Source organism: Melanaphis sacchari, unplaced genomic scaffold, assembly GCF_002803265.2.
Source record: "Melanaphis sacchari strain LSU unplaced genomic scaffold, SCAv2.0 Contig65_pilon_pilon, whole genome shotgun sequence".
Taxonomy (NCBI): domain Eukaryota; kingdom Metazoa; phylum Arthropoda; class Insecta; order Hemiptera; family Aphididae; genus Melanaphis; species Melanaphis sacchari.
The window spans coordinates 68426-82676 of NW_020271469.1; the positions used below are offsets into that span (position 1 = coordinate 68426).

Genomic DNA, 14251 nt, shown 5'->3' on the forward strand with positions numbered 1-14251 from the left:
TTCCTGTGAACTGAGCTTAATAAATTGTCCACGTCATATTAGTTTCAGTCCATACTCCATAGCCTTTAAAGATTTAAGATATTACGTTATAAATGTTATAATATTTATATTATCTTTATTTTGTAGTATTCTATGTTCCATGTAAAATATTTTAGTTCATGCTAACTAGGTACCACGGTTTATCTAATCTTAAACCGTGCTAGGTACCCTACAATAAAATATAATAAGAAAGTTACCACTATGGTCTTGAAGATGGTTACCATGGACCACGGTTGTAGATAATAAACGACTATGATAATTACTCCATACTAATAGACAGACACGAGTGATAAGCGAAGAATTTTGTATTATTAAAAATGTGTATACTTTATTAGTATCTATCTAGTGTTAAAAATTATAAATATTTATCATTATTTATTAGTAATATTTAATAATTATCTTTGCCGTTCAGCGATCGGTTTTGGTCGATAGTCCAATTAAATTACTTACCATTTGATTGTTTGTATTACTGCTTAAAAATGGTAAGTGTCTATTTACTTCACCTAACACATTTTGATACACATCTAATACATGTACTTAACAATTTCTATACTATTAAAACGATTATTGTATGTTAAAATTTCATTATTTTATTATATTAGTCTGATATCCAAATGGACTGTGCACTAGATCTTATGCGGCGTTTACCGCCTCAAAAAATTGAAAAGCACTTGAGTGATCTCATCGACCTAGTTCCGAGTTTATGTGAAGACCTATTGTCTTCTGTTGATCAGCCGCTAAAAATCATAAGAGACAAGCAAGTTGGCAAAGATTTTTTACTTTGTGATTATAACAGAGATGGAGATTCATATAGGTGAATTGATTGACTTTCTAAATATTATATTCTTAGTGACTAAATAAAATTGTTTTTCTGTCATCTATTTAGATCACCCTGGAGTAATACATATTTTCCACCGCTGGATGATGGTGCTGTCCCAACTGAAAAATTACGCAAGCTTGAAATAGATGCTAATATGGCTTTTGATCAATATAGAGAAATGTATTTTGAAGGTGGTGTGTCTTCTGTTTACCTATGGGATTTAGATCAGGGTTTTGCCGGTAATAAAAATGTATTATTAATTTTATAATGTTATAGAGTAGATTTTAAACTACTTAATCAAATTACTATTAATGAATAGTAGTGATTTAAATATTACAATATATAATATAGGAATACAGTTATTAACAGTTTATTATACAAAATTATCTGAAAATCTGATGATTTTATGTCTTTATTCAATTGTAAAATATTCATAACATTACATATCATGTTTAAACTTTTTTCTTTTTAAAGTGAAATAATTTATTTGGAAAATTATTATTTATACTTAAGTATTAGTTATTTTATCTGAAATTTACTTATTTTAAGATATACAATTTTATTTTTTTGAAATATATTTTGAGAATCACTTAGCACTTTGATTTAAAGATTGAATTTATAGCTTCTTAAATTGTTTACAACATCTTTAATTAATAATTTAAAATTAAATTTCAATTGTTTTTTTCACTAATTTTTCCCTTATTATAGTGGAAATTAAAAAAAAAGTGTTAAAAATAAAAATTAGGTTACCATTACTACTCCCTTAACAATCTTTTTCATATAATTTTATAAAAATCTAAAAAAAAAATATAGACTTTGATAATTCAACTTGCTATATTTTAATTTTTGTACAAAAACATAAATATTTATTAATACTTTTTTCTCTTAGGTGTTATATTGATTAAAAAGGTAGGAGATGGATCTAAGAAAGTACGAGGTACTTGGGATTCTATACATGTAGTGGAAGTACAAGAAAAAAATACTGGACGTAACGCACATTATAAACTCACATCAACTGTTATGCTGTGGTTACAAACTAATAAAGCTGTGTCAGGTAGTATGAGCCTGGCAGGTAGTTTGACCAGACAAACGGAAATGGACAGTCCAGTGTCGGATTCTTCACCACAAATAGCTAATATTGGACGTATGGTTGAGGACATGGAGAATAAAATGCGTAACACTCTGAATGAAGTTTATTTTGGAAAAACATGTGACATAATGAATGGTTTACGAAGTGTAGTGCCATTGAATGCCGACGATGAAAATAAAGAAGCCTTGAGACAAGATTTAACTGCTGCCTTACAGAAGCGACATACCAAGTCTGATGCAAAAGATTCCACTAATCCGACTAGTAATTAGTAATAATTGTATTAAAAAAGATCTTCCAATATTTTTATGAACATACTGGACTTACTTTTATTGAAATAGAAAAGTACTGTGCCTAAATTAAATCAAATTTGGCCTAATCATTCAACTTTTTGTTATTTTTGATTCACCTATTAAATGTGTTATGAAAATCTGTTTTCGATAATTTAAATTATGGTTCCCTCAAGTAATTTCTTATTATTTATTTATTTATTTATTTATTTATTTATTTACTTTAAATAATAGAATGTTTGGTCTCTACAATTTTTTTTTTAAAAACTCCGCCCTATTAAATTTAAATAGCTTATTATCATACTTGAGGCTTAAAAGTGTCGTATAAGTATTGAGTTGAACACAATTCTATGTTACTACTAAATGTGCTATGTTCAAGTTATTAAAAATAATTATAAAGTTTTACGAATTATACTGTTTCTGAAATATTGTTTACATATTATTATCAACTTCTAAAGTTAACATAATCTTATACAAATATTATAATTCTGTTGATTGGATTTGTGTTGTAGGTTTACACACTACATACATTATTCAAAATATATTATTTAAGTTACACTTAATAAATTATGGAACTTATTCATAGGATTAAAAAAAAAAAATTAACATTTGTATGGTTTAATATATATTTATTAAAGTTAATTAATAATGAATTCAACATATAGGTAATATTTTTTAAAATTTTATGTGTATATTATTTATTAATTTTTATTTAGGTAAATAATAGTCCTACCGCCTATTAATATATTTTATACTTTTAGTTACTCAGCATCATTAATATTATAATTATACTATTATTCAAATTAAATAACATTGTATTTATTGGTATGATTAAAAATGTTTAACAAATGTTAATTAATTTATGTTTTATTAAATACCTAATGCTCACCATGTATCAATATCAAGATATGTAAAATAGAAATTTAAGTGTATCAATATATATTGATTCAATATAAAGCATTTACAAGCTTTTGAAGCTATTTATGTCTTATATCAGTAAAAATGTATCTTTCTGTATCGGAATTTGATTTTAATTTTTAACTACCTTGTATCAGTTGTATCACGTCATGTTTCTTTTTGAAAATTGTAGTACAGACTTAGAATGAGTAAGGTTTTTTTTTCTGCAAGCTATGAATATTTTAAAATTTTTTTTCTTGTTGATTAATAGCTATTTAGGCATAGTTTGACAATTTTATTACAAAATTTACATAACATGGGCATGACTATGAACTAAATACTTTTTATCTATCATTCGATAAACACAGATTAACATGGTAAATTGGTAAACACTGAACAGAACATATTTGTCAATAAATCCCGTTCAATAATTAGTAATTACTAATAAGGAATTTAATATATGGACTCGGGAAGCAGGACTGGGAACGAATGTGTTATCATTGTTATTAATGAAAATTAAATTATGAAATATACAACTCAATCAAAGACATTTAAGGATATTTAATCGTGATTACGTTTAACATCAATGATCATAGACACGATTAAATATATTTATAACTTATACGGTATAATATCTTAAATCGTGATCATAGAGTAATACTACGTTTACGTACAACTTTAATAGCACTAAATTGTTTAGATTATAAATAGTATCTCAGCCGGCCGCTGTTTTTAATTTAGAGATAGGTAGATAGTGCATTAGTATTTAGTACTCGAATTCTACTTTTAGTTATAAAAAAAAAAAAAAAAATAGTTGTGTTGCAGGGAAGAAACTTTTTGACGATCAGCATTATCAACCCGCCAACCAACCAATCCATGATTATAATTTAAGACTTGTTATTTAGCATCGACACAGAACTGATAACAGATAAGAAATAAAAACATGATGTTTTTACTTTTTTGTATACAGTTTGAACAGAAAACGATAGCGTGCGTTATAAGTTTATTTACATGGGACCGTAATTAAAGATTATAATATTAAAAATACCGATCTTGGTTTAGTTGGGATTAAATAGTGGGCCGTGGGGTACACGATAAGTGTAAGTTTATGCGATTCGTCCGGAATCTGTAAAAAATGGACAATAGCAAAACCTCTTCGACCAGTCCGACACCAGTGTCAAAGTCGGATAAAAAAGAACCTCTATCCCTTGAAGAACTTTTGGCCAAGAAGAAAGCCGAAGAATTGGCCAGAAGCAAGGTAAGCACACTTTCGGTTGATTTTGCTTGCGGAGTTGCTTATGTTAGTTTTTTCAATGACTTTCAGCCAGTGTTTTTGACAAAAGAACAACGAGCTGCTGAAGCCCTGAGAAAAAGACAAGAGGAAAGTGAGCTAGTGAAGAAAAAGCAAGAAGAAGAACGCAAGAAACGCTTAGAATTCTTGCATCAGGCAGATGGTGGACATGGCAGTAATAATCACAGAGATGATCGGTAAGGACTGCTTTGCTATAATTTAATCAATATTAGTTAGATATCACTTATAGTTTTTTTTTTTCAGAGATCGTGACAGAGAGCACCATCGGGACAGAGATCGCGATCGAGATCGTGAACGCGAAAGGGATAAAGAACATGACCGTCGGGAACGAGAACGTAAGAGAGATAAAAAAGAAGAACCTGAAGACAAGGAATTGTACAAAGATAAAGAGAAAGAACAGGAAGCCATACGAGAACGTTATTTAGGCTTAACAAAAAAAAAACGACGTGTTCGTCGGCTGAATGATAGAAAATTTGTTTTTGATTGGGACGCGTCTGAAGATACTTCAATTGATTATAACGCTCTATACAAGGAGCGTCATCAAGTACAGTTTTTTGGTCGTGGTAATGTAGCAGGCATTGACATTAAAGCACAAAAAAAAGATCAGTCCAAATTTTATGGTGAACTCATGGAAAAACGTAGGACTGAAGCTGAAAAAGAACAAGAAAAGGTTAGGCTGAAAAAAGTAAAACGAAAAGAAGATAAGCAGAAATGGGATGACCGACATTGGTCAGAAAAAGAATTGGATGAAATGACTGAGAGGGATTGGAGAATATTTAGAGAGGACTATAATATAACTATTAAAGGTATTTAAGAAATTAATTCAGAATGTTTTCAATTTTATTTTAAAGTAATTATTAATTTTTTATTTAAGGTGGTAGAATACCAGAACCTATTCGTAAATGGAAAGAGTCTACAATTAAAAGTGAGATTATGGACATCATTGAAAAAGTTGGTTACAAGGATCCTACACCTATTCAACGACAAGCTATTCCCATTGGTTTCCAGGTAAATAGTTTTATTTTCAAATTTATATTTATATTTTTTTATTCACTATTATTTATAGAATCGTGACATTATTGGTGTTGCTGAAACTGGTTCTGGTAAAACTTTGGCTTACCTCATACCACTTATTGAATGGATTCAATCTTTACCTAAAATGGAACGAATGGAAGATGTTGATCAAGTAATGATGATTATTATTTTATTTTATTAAAATATTCAAGGAATATTGAGAAAATTGCATTTTAAATATGTTTAGGGTCCTTATTCGATTATATTGGCACCAACTCGTGAATTAGCTCAACAGATAGAAGAAGAAACTTTAAAATTCGGACAGCCGTTGGGTATTAGAACTGTAGTTGTTGTCGGTGGTTTGTCTAGAGAAGAACAAGGATTTAGATTACGATTAGGATGTGAAGTAATTAATATGTTATTATCAAATTTATTATCTTTTTACTTTATATTTTACACAATTTAAATGTTCTGTAGATTGTTATTGCAACACCTGGTCGTTTGATTGACGTTCTAGAAAACAGATATTTAGTTTTGAATCAATGCACATATATAGTATTAGATGAAGCTGACAGGATGATAGACATGGGTTTTGAACCAGATGTGCAAAAGATTTTAGAGTACATGCCAGTTACAAATTTGAAGCCAGATAATGAAGATGCCGAAGATGAGTCCAAATTATTAGCAAATTATTATTCCAAAAAAAAATATAGACAAGTAAGTACAATTTAAATGGATGAAAAATGTTGATAACTTATAATTGTGTTGATTTCCTAGACTGTGATGTTTACGGCTACCATGCCTCCAGCAGTGGAACGTTTGGCTCGAACATATTTACGTCGTCCTGCTGTTGTTTACATTGGATCCATTGGTAAACCTGTAGAACGTACAGAACAAATAGTCCACATGATGAGTGAAAATGATAAGCGTAAAAGACTTGTTGAAATCCTCAGTCGTAAAGTTGATCCACCAATTATTATATTTGTCAATCAAAAGAAAGGTGCTGATGTATTGGCCAAGGGTCTAGAGAAACTTGGGGTAAATATAATGTCTATTTATAAATAACATTTTTGGGTAATATGGCTCAGAAATAAAGTATAATTAATTACTTTTGTTTTAGTATAATGCATGTACACTCCATGGTGGTAAAGGACAAGAACAGAGAGAGTTTGCTTTGGCAAGTCTCAAAGGTGGCCAAAAAGATATTTTGGTTGCAACTGATGTGGTTGGTCGTGGTATTGATATCAAAGATGTGTCTATGGTCATCAATTATGACATGGCTAAATCCATTGAAGGTAATTTAACGTGCTTTTTGAAAAGTACAGTAAAATCTCGGTAATCTATAAGATATCAGACCAGGGTACTGTCGAATTAACAAAACTGCCATATTAATAGGGGTTCACATATAAACAAATTTTTACTCATTGAATTAGCTTTCCGTTATAAAATATCAACAAAAATAACAATTGATGTATGTCAATTACATTCTTATAAAAATCATAAATACAAGGCATCTTCAACTTCAGAAAACTAATCAGTTTTTAATGTTTTGCGCACTCTTTAAACTTTTTTTGTTTTAGAAAAAAAAAATTTTCTGGTATGTTTTATTGTAGCACGGCCTACTTCAAATTTGTTAGCAAAATTTACTAATTTGTCACCGCTTTTATTTAATTTAAAATTTTTGAGTTTCTTGACCTAAGTTAAAGTAGTGTGTTTCTATTTTCTTTGTTGCTACATTTTAAATTTCCATGTATCATGTGCGTAATACAATATAATATCTAACCGATAACAATGAATATACACAACACGTCAATGTTAATTGAATAGAAATAAAATGATAATAAGTTTACTCAGATTTATCAGTTAGTATTTTATTTTATCCAAGTTTTAAATATTGTCTACGATAGTAATTTTATGGTTATTTGACAGATAAATATAGGTTAATATAGCCGGATTACTGGACTAACTGGATCACCAAGATACTGCTGTATACCAATATATTAATCAAAAAATGACTAACAATAAATAATTGGAAATTTCTTTTTTTTCTAGATTATACTCATCGTATTGGACGTACGGGTCGTGCTGGAAAAACTGGAGTAGCAATTACATTTTTAACAAAAGATGATTCACCATTGTTTTATGATCTCAAACAAGTTATACAAGCTAGTCCAGTATCGACTTGTCCTCCAGAGTTAGCAAATCATCCAGAAGCACAGCATAAACCTGGCACTGTAATGATGCCCAAAAAAAGACGAGAAGAGAAAATTTTTGCTTAATATACTTTTAAAAATATTCTTAATATTTAAATACTCAAATTACAAAATAAATTACTTTATTTTATTATAAATTTAATTTTTATCCCATTTATAGTTTTTCAAAAGAATAACAATTTTTATGAGAAAAATGTGTACAATTTGAAATTGGTATGTTCCAACACCTAATCCATACGCGTCTTGATATCACGCACAATTATCTTGTCTTTTTTACTGAAATATAAAAAATGATTTGTTAAATTACCTACCAAAACACTTAAATAAAAAATAATTGTTAAACTTTTTTAAACAGAATAGTTTTACTCACATAATGTAAACCTTTGCACCCCAACCGGAAATGGCATCACGATTACAAGCACTGACTAAAGCTTGTGAGATAGTTTCAAATAGTTGATCCTCTTCCATATCAGGCTCCCAAAGAGCTTCACAAAGACCGTATAATTGGCTTGAACTAGTACCTCCAACTACAAAGTTATCAGACTTATTTACACAACCAATTAAATCCATATCACACATATATGGTTCCAATGTCACTTCATCCAAAGCAACGATCATTGGTTCTACGAAAAATGGTGAAAATCTGTTAAGTAGAAAACATAATAATTAATAAAAACTATATATACTATAGATTAAGTAAGAATTATTATACATTATTGTATAATAATAAAATAGAAACAATTTTGACAGGTATATCCAATTGTATGCTGAACAATTTTCAGACCTGAGGCAAGCTACTATTTGATCACTCATGCACCCACAGTTTTTAATAATTATTATAAAAGATTTTATCACACTAAGTTCACTGCTTGGTACCCAATTATCCACCAACTTATTTTAGTCTTAAAGCAATTACCTTAAAAAGCTGCCTTAAGCACATCATTGGGTTTATAAATCAACAGTCAGTATGAAATGTTAAAAAAAGTTATTACACATTAAATATTCATGTTTTAAAATTTATCAACTTTTATGGTATTTTATGAATATACAACTTAATGTTTAAGTATAAAACATAAGCCCTGATTTGAAATAACTTCACATTATGTTGTGATTGATAGATAGTGGACAAATAAGTTGTACATAGTATTTTTAGAATAAGTTTAATCAATGCATATATTTGTAAAAAAATCATTGAAAATAATGATTCTCAACTTTATAAGACCCAGTAAACAAGATTTTAAAGGAGAATTAATAATATTAATTAAATTTATTTAAATCAAAAATTACAATTAATTTTTTTTATTTGAAGATAACTTACCTGTTTTCATACAACAAATTAGAGACCAGAGATGCTAGAGCTTTAGGAGATATTTTTCGATTTTCTTTTAACTCGTATAATCTTTTTCTGAACATTATTTTCTCGTATACGGTAAATATATCTGTAGCTAAACCAGGAAATCCCATATATGTATGAGGATTTATTTGAAAAACTTTCTATAATCAAAACTAAAACAATTAAATATAGGTAATAACAAGAAGTAATAATAAAGAAATAAACAACATACTGTGAAATCAAGAGAAACTGTTTGGGCTTGTATACCAAATCGCTTATCAGTTGCAATTGCAACACAGTCTTTACCTTTCATGCCAATTAAGGCACCACCATTATAGTCCATGATACTCTATAAACAATTAAGAAACAATTCTAGTCTATAAACAACACATAATAAATAAAAATTGTATTTTGACACAGTGACACAGAACAATATATTTTTTAAAAGAACACTTGATTAAATTATCCCTAAAATAATACGAAAACCTAATTAATTAGATATAGATAGACTGAATTTTTACCTTCTGAATAGAAATGTGTTAAAAATAAAGTTAGTATGGTTTTTTTTTTTTTAGGTATTTATAATTTATAATTCTATTATATATGTTTAAATCCTATTTTTAATTGTCATTATTATAACTATTATCTTTTTAAACATACCTAACAACTTTTAAAGTATTTGATAAATTATTGTTAATGTATGCAATTTGATCATTACAAGTACCTATTACAACATTCAACAATGGGAGTTATTTTGAACATTAAAATACTTTACTAAATTTTAAATATTTTTTGTTGTATCAAAACACATAATATAATGTATTGTAGTATATAACTATTAATAGCAATGTAATTTGTTTGAGACATAATAAATTAATACTTTACCATTTTGAAGTGATTAATATATGAAACTGCACACTTAAAGGTTTAAGAAACGAAAATCTTCACAATTTACAACTTTTAGTAAGAGACAAGCGCTATAATATAATAGCTAAAGCTATTGCTAATTACTATTACTTATTAGTAAATAGTAAATACTAAATACTAAATAAATAATTCATTATCATTTAATAAATTATTCTATGGTATTACGTGATTATTTAATTTTGTCCGAGTAATATAAGTATAACCTTAAAATCTTTAACGAAACGACAATGCATCGAAAATTAAATTCATCCACTCCGAACACCAGTATTCACCGGTATAAATGTTTATGGTAATGTCTCGTTTATGGTATTGCCATGTTTGTTGTTTGATGATTTTTCTCAAAATAAAATAATTTTTAATAAAAATTGGCGCTAAAGGCTTCACTGAAAGAAATCTTCCACTTATTTTAATTATTTGCAAACATATATAGTCGTGTATAAATGTATTAAATTGTTTAATTCCAAACTTACAAATTGAATATAAATTATTAAAATTCAATAAAATTTAATTTCATATAATATGAATGTATAATTATGTTATAGGTGGGATATATGCATTAGGCATGAACGATACATATTTTAATTTGTTATGGTCGTAACTCGTAAATATCGATTCATATAAGTTGGACCAAATATTGGGAATTGTTAAAGTTCTTGAAAAAATATATACCACAAACAATACCAATTTTAATTCATTTGTTAATATTGTGTATTTGTGTGTTAATACATAGGTACTATTGTCCATTTTAATTTAATACATTTAGTGCCTATACCTAATATTTAAAAAAATATAATATTGAATAGTTATTTTAATTGTGTAGGTATACTATAGCGAATATATTTGAATCTATAAACCTATCCATTACCTGTCTAAATTATATAGCAATCTCATATTTGCATGTCACAGTGCTTAATTTTTTGAAGACATCCTTTTTATTGATTAAAGGTAGGGTGCTCTATGGAATTACGATCTACCCTGACACTCATTTACTTACACAATGTTTCATATCATTTCATGATTTGTCGTGCTCAATATAAAATACCTATTCAAAGGTTAATATTTAATTATAATTTTTTAACATTTAAACACAAAACAACTTCATTCACTATAGAACAATAAGTGGTAAGTATAATAACACAGGATACTGGTTTATTTGAAAATAATTATAATAATTAATTACTCAGTCTAAACTCTAAACTGTTAAAAATTATTATTTTATATTATTAAATACACAAAATATTATTTATTTTTGAACACAATATACTGGAACAATAAATGTTTACTTAATTTAAAAATAAATTAAATTTTTTTTACAATAATATTAAAATTATTTAAAATATATAATATGTATACTATATACAGTTTAAAATATTTATTTTTTCTATTATTAATTGAATAGGTACAATATAAAATCATTCTTAAGATTTATTATAATAATATATGAATTTTATTTGTATACAATATTATTGAAAAAATAACTTAAAGAAAAACTTTACAAATTGGTAATTTACATATTAATTAATATAATAATTAAACTCATAAAGAAAGAACTTGATAATTTAAAATTAACAAAAAATAAAAATAAATTGTACATAAAATCAGTATAAACTACTTAATAGCATAGATTAAAAATAATATTTTACATACACAATATAACTTCAATGTTATCATTTATCACTCATAATATTAATTTAGATTTGATTCACTTGTAGCGCATAAAAGTTGGAGAAAAGTAGATAGATACATATTTCCCAACTAATTTTACCATAATTAGTGAGAAGAATCAAAATTAAAATTATGAGCAATAAAAAATTGTATAGATGTAGCGTATCTATAATATTATTTATTATAAGCTATATAAATAATAAAAAGTTAAAATGCAATAATAATATTGTTAAAAATGAATAAATATTAACCTATGATACAATTAAAATAAATATAAACACTTTTTAGTAAACTAAAGATTTTCCTACACCCAGTATCATATTTACCTTAGAGCAGTTGTTGGTAACTAAAATTAGTATAAATTGGGTTTTAATAAATAAATACTCACGCTTTTCTAGAAAATGATTTGTCAACTTCAAAGAAGCTCAATGTGGAATGACATTTTATTTTCAGGGGCTGTTTATGTTTACAGGATTGTAGAAACCTTATAGATGAACAGTTGCAATTTTAAAAATAATTTACACATAAAAAGATATTCTTAAATTTCAATGTATATAACTCCGTGAACAGAATAAATAAGATAGACATACAAATATAATATATTAAATTATTTATTTGAAGCATTTGGTTTTTTTTTTAATCTGTAAAAAACAAAAAAATATCATGAGAATTGTACATTCATAAAATTAATTTTATAATATAACTCACTTATGAGCTAATCTTGACTTGAGTGCACAAGTAAATTTATTTGCAACTTTTTTATCTAATGTTGTTTTGTCTTCTAATATTTTTTTGCAATTTATAATTGTCATTGCCATTTCTTTACAAGTCATTTTAGGTGGATCACGTTTTTTCTAAAATGTTTAAAATTTTAATTAGATTTTTAGCATAATAACCAAATTTAATTTTACTCAATAAAAATTATTTTTTTAATTACAGGAGGAGGAGTATTATCTGCATCAAAATCATCAATTAAATCAGATTCAGAAAGAACTTCTTCTTTACATATTTTCATATTTAAGTGACCACCTAATGTTTAAAGTAAAATTTTACTGTTATTTAAAACACATCAATTCTAATAACACATATTGTAATTTGTTAAATAATCATTATTATTATAATTATCAAGTTAGCTCTTACTTTTTTCATCTTTAATTTGAGTAACCAATCCACCTCTTTTTTTACCATTAGTTTTTCGAAGTTTTGCATCTTGATCGTGTAATCTAATTAAATTAAAAATAAAATAAAATATTAGGTACATAAGAAATAACTTATTAAAATATTTTCTTTTTTTACATTAATATCTAAGTAAAATATGAACTGCATCATATAACAAGTATAAATTTTATGCTCAAATCATCTCCCATTAAAATGTTTAATAATTATCTATTTTTTTTTAGTAATTTATGAAATAGAACTATAATGTGCTGTTGACATTTTCAAGAGCAAATTATATTATAAAATTACTATGTACTATTTTTTTTTAATTTCTATAATGATTCTTTTCTTTTATATATTTAAATATTAAGTTAATAGTAATATTCTTAACCCAAAACTTAAAAACTTAGTTGGTTTATCAATAAATAAAATATTTGTCAGTTTCAAAACTACTAATTATGCCTTATTTAAATATCTATAAAGAATAATATGGGTATATTTATTATAATATTTATTTTATTAATAGATAAATTTCCTTGAACATTCAATACTACTCTAATAAACAAAATGTGAAAATACATCAACTACCATTAAATACTAATTAATTGAATAGTTGGAGTGTAAATAATACAATACAAGGATAAAATATAACACACATTATTATAGTCAATGATTTCTAACAAATTATATGAAGCAACTAAGATTAAGTCTATATTCTCGATAACTAACATATTCTATATATTATTATCAATAGACTTCAAAGATAGTCCTGCAAATATCCAAATTAAAATCATAAACGTAAATTGCCAAACATTATTTTGCTTACTTCTTAATTAGTTTTCTAGCTAATTGATTAGCAAATTCTGTTCGTTCACCGGTACGTCGATTAGCCAAACGTTCTTGAATCAAATTTGTTAACTCGTCATTAGTGACAATTTGAGATGTCATTATCTTTTTTTTAAACAAATAATATGATTAATTTTTTGTGTATATATTACATATACATAGATAAAATCATAAAACATTAATAAGTTACTTTTTTCTTTGATGGTCTGATGTATACACCATCAACTAATTCGTCTTTCACTTTTGCTAAACTCATTGACTTTTTTGAAGCCATTTAAAATATATATATAAAATGTTTATATATTTAAGTTAAACTAGATCACAGTTATTTTAGTTAAATTAATAACGTATATTATTAGTAGTTTAATTGATAAAAATTGTTTTATGTTCAGAAATTTAAAATATTTGTTAATAATTCTTTAATCTTTATCATGCCAATTTAATATTTATTTGTATGACATTAATGCATTGATTATACTTATATTGTGATAATACTAAAATGACCAATGGAATAACTTATCGTTAATTTTGTGACATGAAATATGAAAATATGAAATAGTCACAGTCCACAGAATATAATATAATCATAGATTATAGATAATATTATAATATTATAATTTATAATTTATAGTAAAAATAATAATATTATC

General features: G+C 26.1%; 4 protein-coding genes across 4 annotated transcripts; 2 read left to right on the forward strand and 2 right to left on the reverse strand.

Annotated features, from left to right (window-relative positions):
• The first annotated feature begins 371 nt into the window (after nucleotides 1-371).
• On the forward strand, nucleotides 372-2285 carry LOC112600541 (F-actin-capping protein subunit beta). The gene is made up of 4 exons (XM_025347794.1): nucleotides 372-521; nucleotides 642-853; nucleotides 926-1098; nucleotides 1749-2285. The coding sequence occupies exons 1-4, from the start codon at nucleotides 519-521 to the stop codon at nucleotides 2216-2218; spliced, it is 858 nt and encodes a 285-aa protein (XP_025203579.1). The 5' UTR covers nucleotides 372-518; the 3' UTR covers nucleotides 2219-2285.
• Nucleotides 2286-4074: 1789 nt separating this feature from the next.
• On the forward strand, nucleotides 4075-7810 carry LOC112600547 (probable ATP-dependent RNA helicase DDX23). The gene is made up of 10 exons (XM_025347802.1): nucleotides 4075-4391; nucleotides 4458-4621; nucleotides 4689-5251; nucleotides 5320-5453; nucleotides 5512-5631; nucleotides 5707-5865; nucleotides 5937-6176; nucleotides 6237-6497; nucleotides 6580-6754; nucleotides 7512-7810. The coding sequence occupies exons 1-10, from the start codon at nucleotides 4269-4271 to the stop codon at nucleotides 7736-7738; spliced, it is 2166 nt and encodes a 721-aa protein (XP_025203587.1). The 5' UTR covers nucleotides 4075-4268; the 3' UTR covers nucleotides 7739-7810.
• On the reverse strand, nucleotides 7799-10053 carry LOC112600548 (proteasome subunit beta type-3-like). Its single transcript, XM_025347803.1, has 5 exons — nucleotides 9891-10053; nucleotides 9238-9354; nucleotides 8991-9166; nucleotides 8043-8315; nucleotides 7799-7948 (listed from the first exon to the last, which is right to left on the reverse strand). The coding sequence occupies exons 1-5, from the start codon at nucleotides 9891-9893 to the stop codon at nucleotides 7900-7902; spliced, it is 618 nt and encodes a 205-aa protein (XP_025203588.1). The 5' UTR covers nucleotides 9894-10053; the 3' UTR covers nucleotides 7799-7899.
• A 1751-nt stretch (nucleotides 10054-11804) lies between these two features.
• On the reverse strand, nucleotides 11805-13946 carry LOC112600582. Its single transcript, XM_025347850.1, has 6 exons — nucleotides 13792-13946; nucleotides 13582-13706; nucleotides 12738-12820; nucleotides 12535-12626; nucleotides 12306-12451; nucleotides 11805-12238 (listed from the first exon to the last, which is right to left on the reverse strand). Exons 1-6 carry the CDS (start codon nucleotides 13873-13875, stop codon nucleotides 12205-12207), a joined length of 564 nt encoding a protein of 187 aa, XP_025203635.1. The 5' UTR covers nucleotides 13876-13946; the 3' UTR covers nucleotides 11805-12204.
• Nucleotides 13947-14251: the final 305 nt, after the last annotated feature.

Excerpts from the sequence above, each read along its gene's own strand:
- LOC112600541 (XM_025347794.1), top strand. Across the intron at positions 854-925 it reads AGAGATGGAGATTCATATAG|ATCACCCTGGAGTAATACAT; the intron begins GTGAATTGATTG and ends TCATCTATTTAG. Across the intron at positions 1,099-1,748 it reads TTTAGATCAGGGTTTTGCCG|GTGTTATATTGATTAAAAAG; the intron begins GTAATAAAAATG and ends TTTTTCTCTTAG.
- LOC112600547 (XM_025347802.1), top strand. The coding sequence starts at position 4,269 with ATGGACAATAGCAAAACCTCTTCGACCAGTCCGACACCAGTGTCAAAG. Across the intron at positions 4,622-4,688 it reads AATAATCACAGAGATGATCG|AGATCGTGACAGAGAGCACC; the intron begins GTAAGGACTGCT and ends TTTTTTTTTCAG. Across the intron at positions 5,866-5,936 it reads GATTACGATTAGGATGTGAA|ATTGTTATTGCAACACCTGG; the intron begins GTAATTAATATG and ends AATGTTCTGTAG.
- LOC112600548 (XM_025347803.1), bottom strand. Across the intron at positions 9,167-9,237 it reads CAGTTTCTCTTGATTTCACA|AAAGTTTTTCAAATAAATCC; the intron begins GTATGTTGTTTA and ends TTTTGATTATAG. Across the intron at positions 8,316-8,990 it reads AATTTGTTGTATGAAAACAG|ATTTTCACCATTTTTCGTAG; the intron begins GTAAGTTATCTT and ends TCTACTTAACAG.
- LOC112600582 (XM_025347850.1), bottom strand. The coding sequence starts at position 13,875 with ATGGCTTCAAAAAAGTCAATGAGTTTAGCAAAAGTGAAAGACGAATTA. Across the intron at positions 13,707-13,791 it reads TCAGACCATCAAAGAAAAAA|ATAATGACATCTCAAATTGT; the intron begins GTAACTTATTAA and ends TTTAAAAAAAAG. Across the intron at positions 12,239-12,305 it reads AAGTCAAGATTAGCTCATAA|ATTAAAAAAAAAACCAAATG; the intron begins GTGAGTTATATT and ends TGTTTTTTACAG.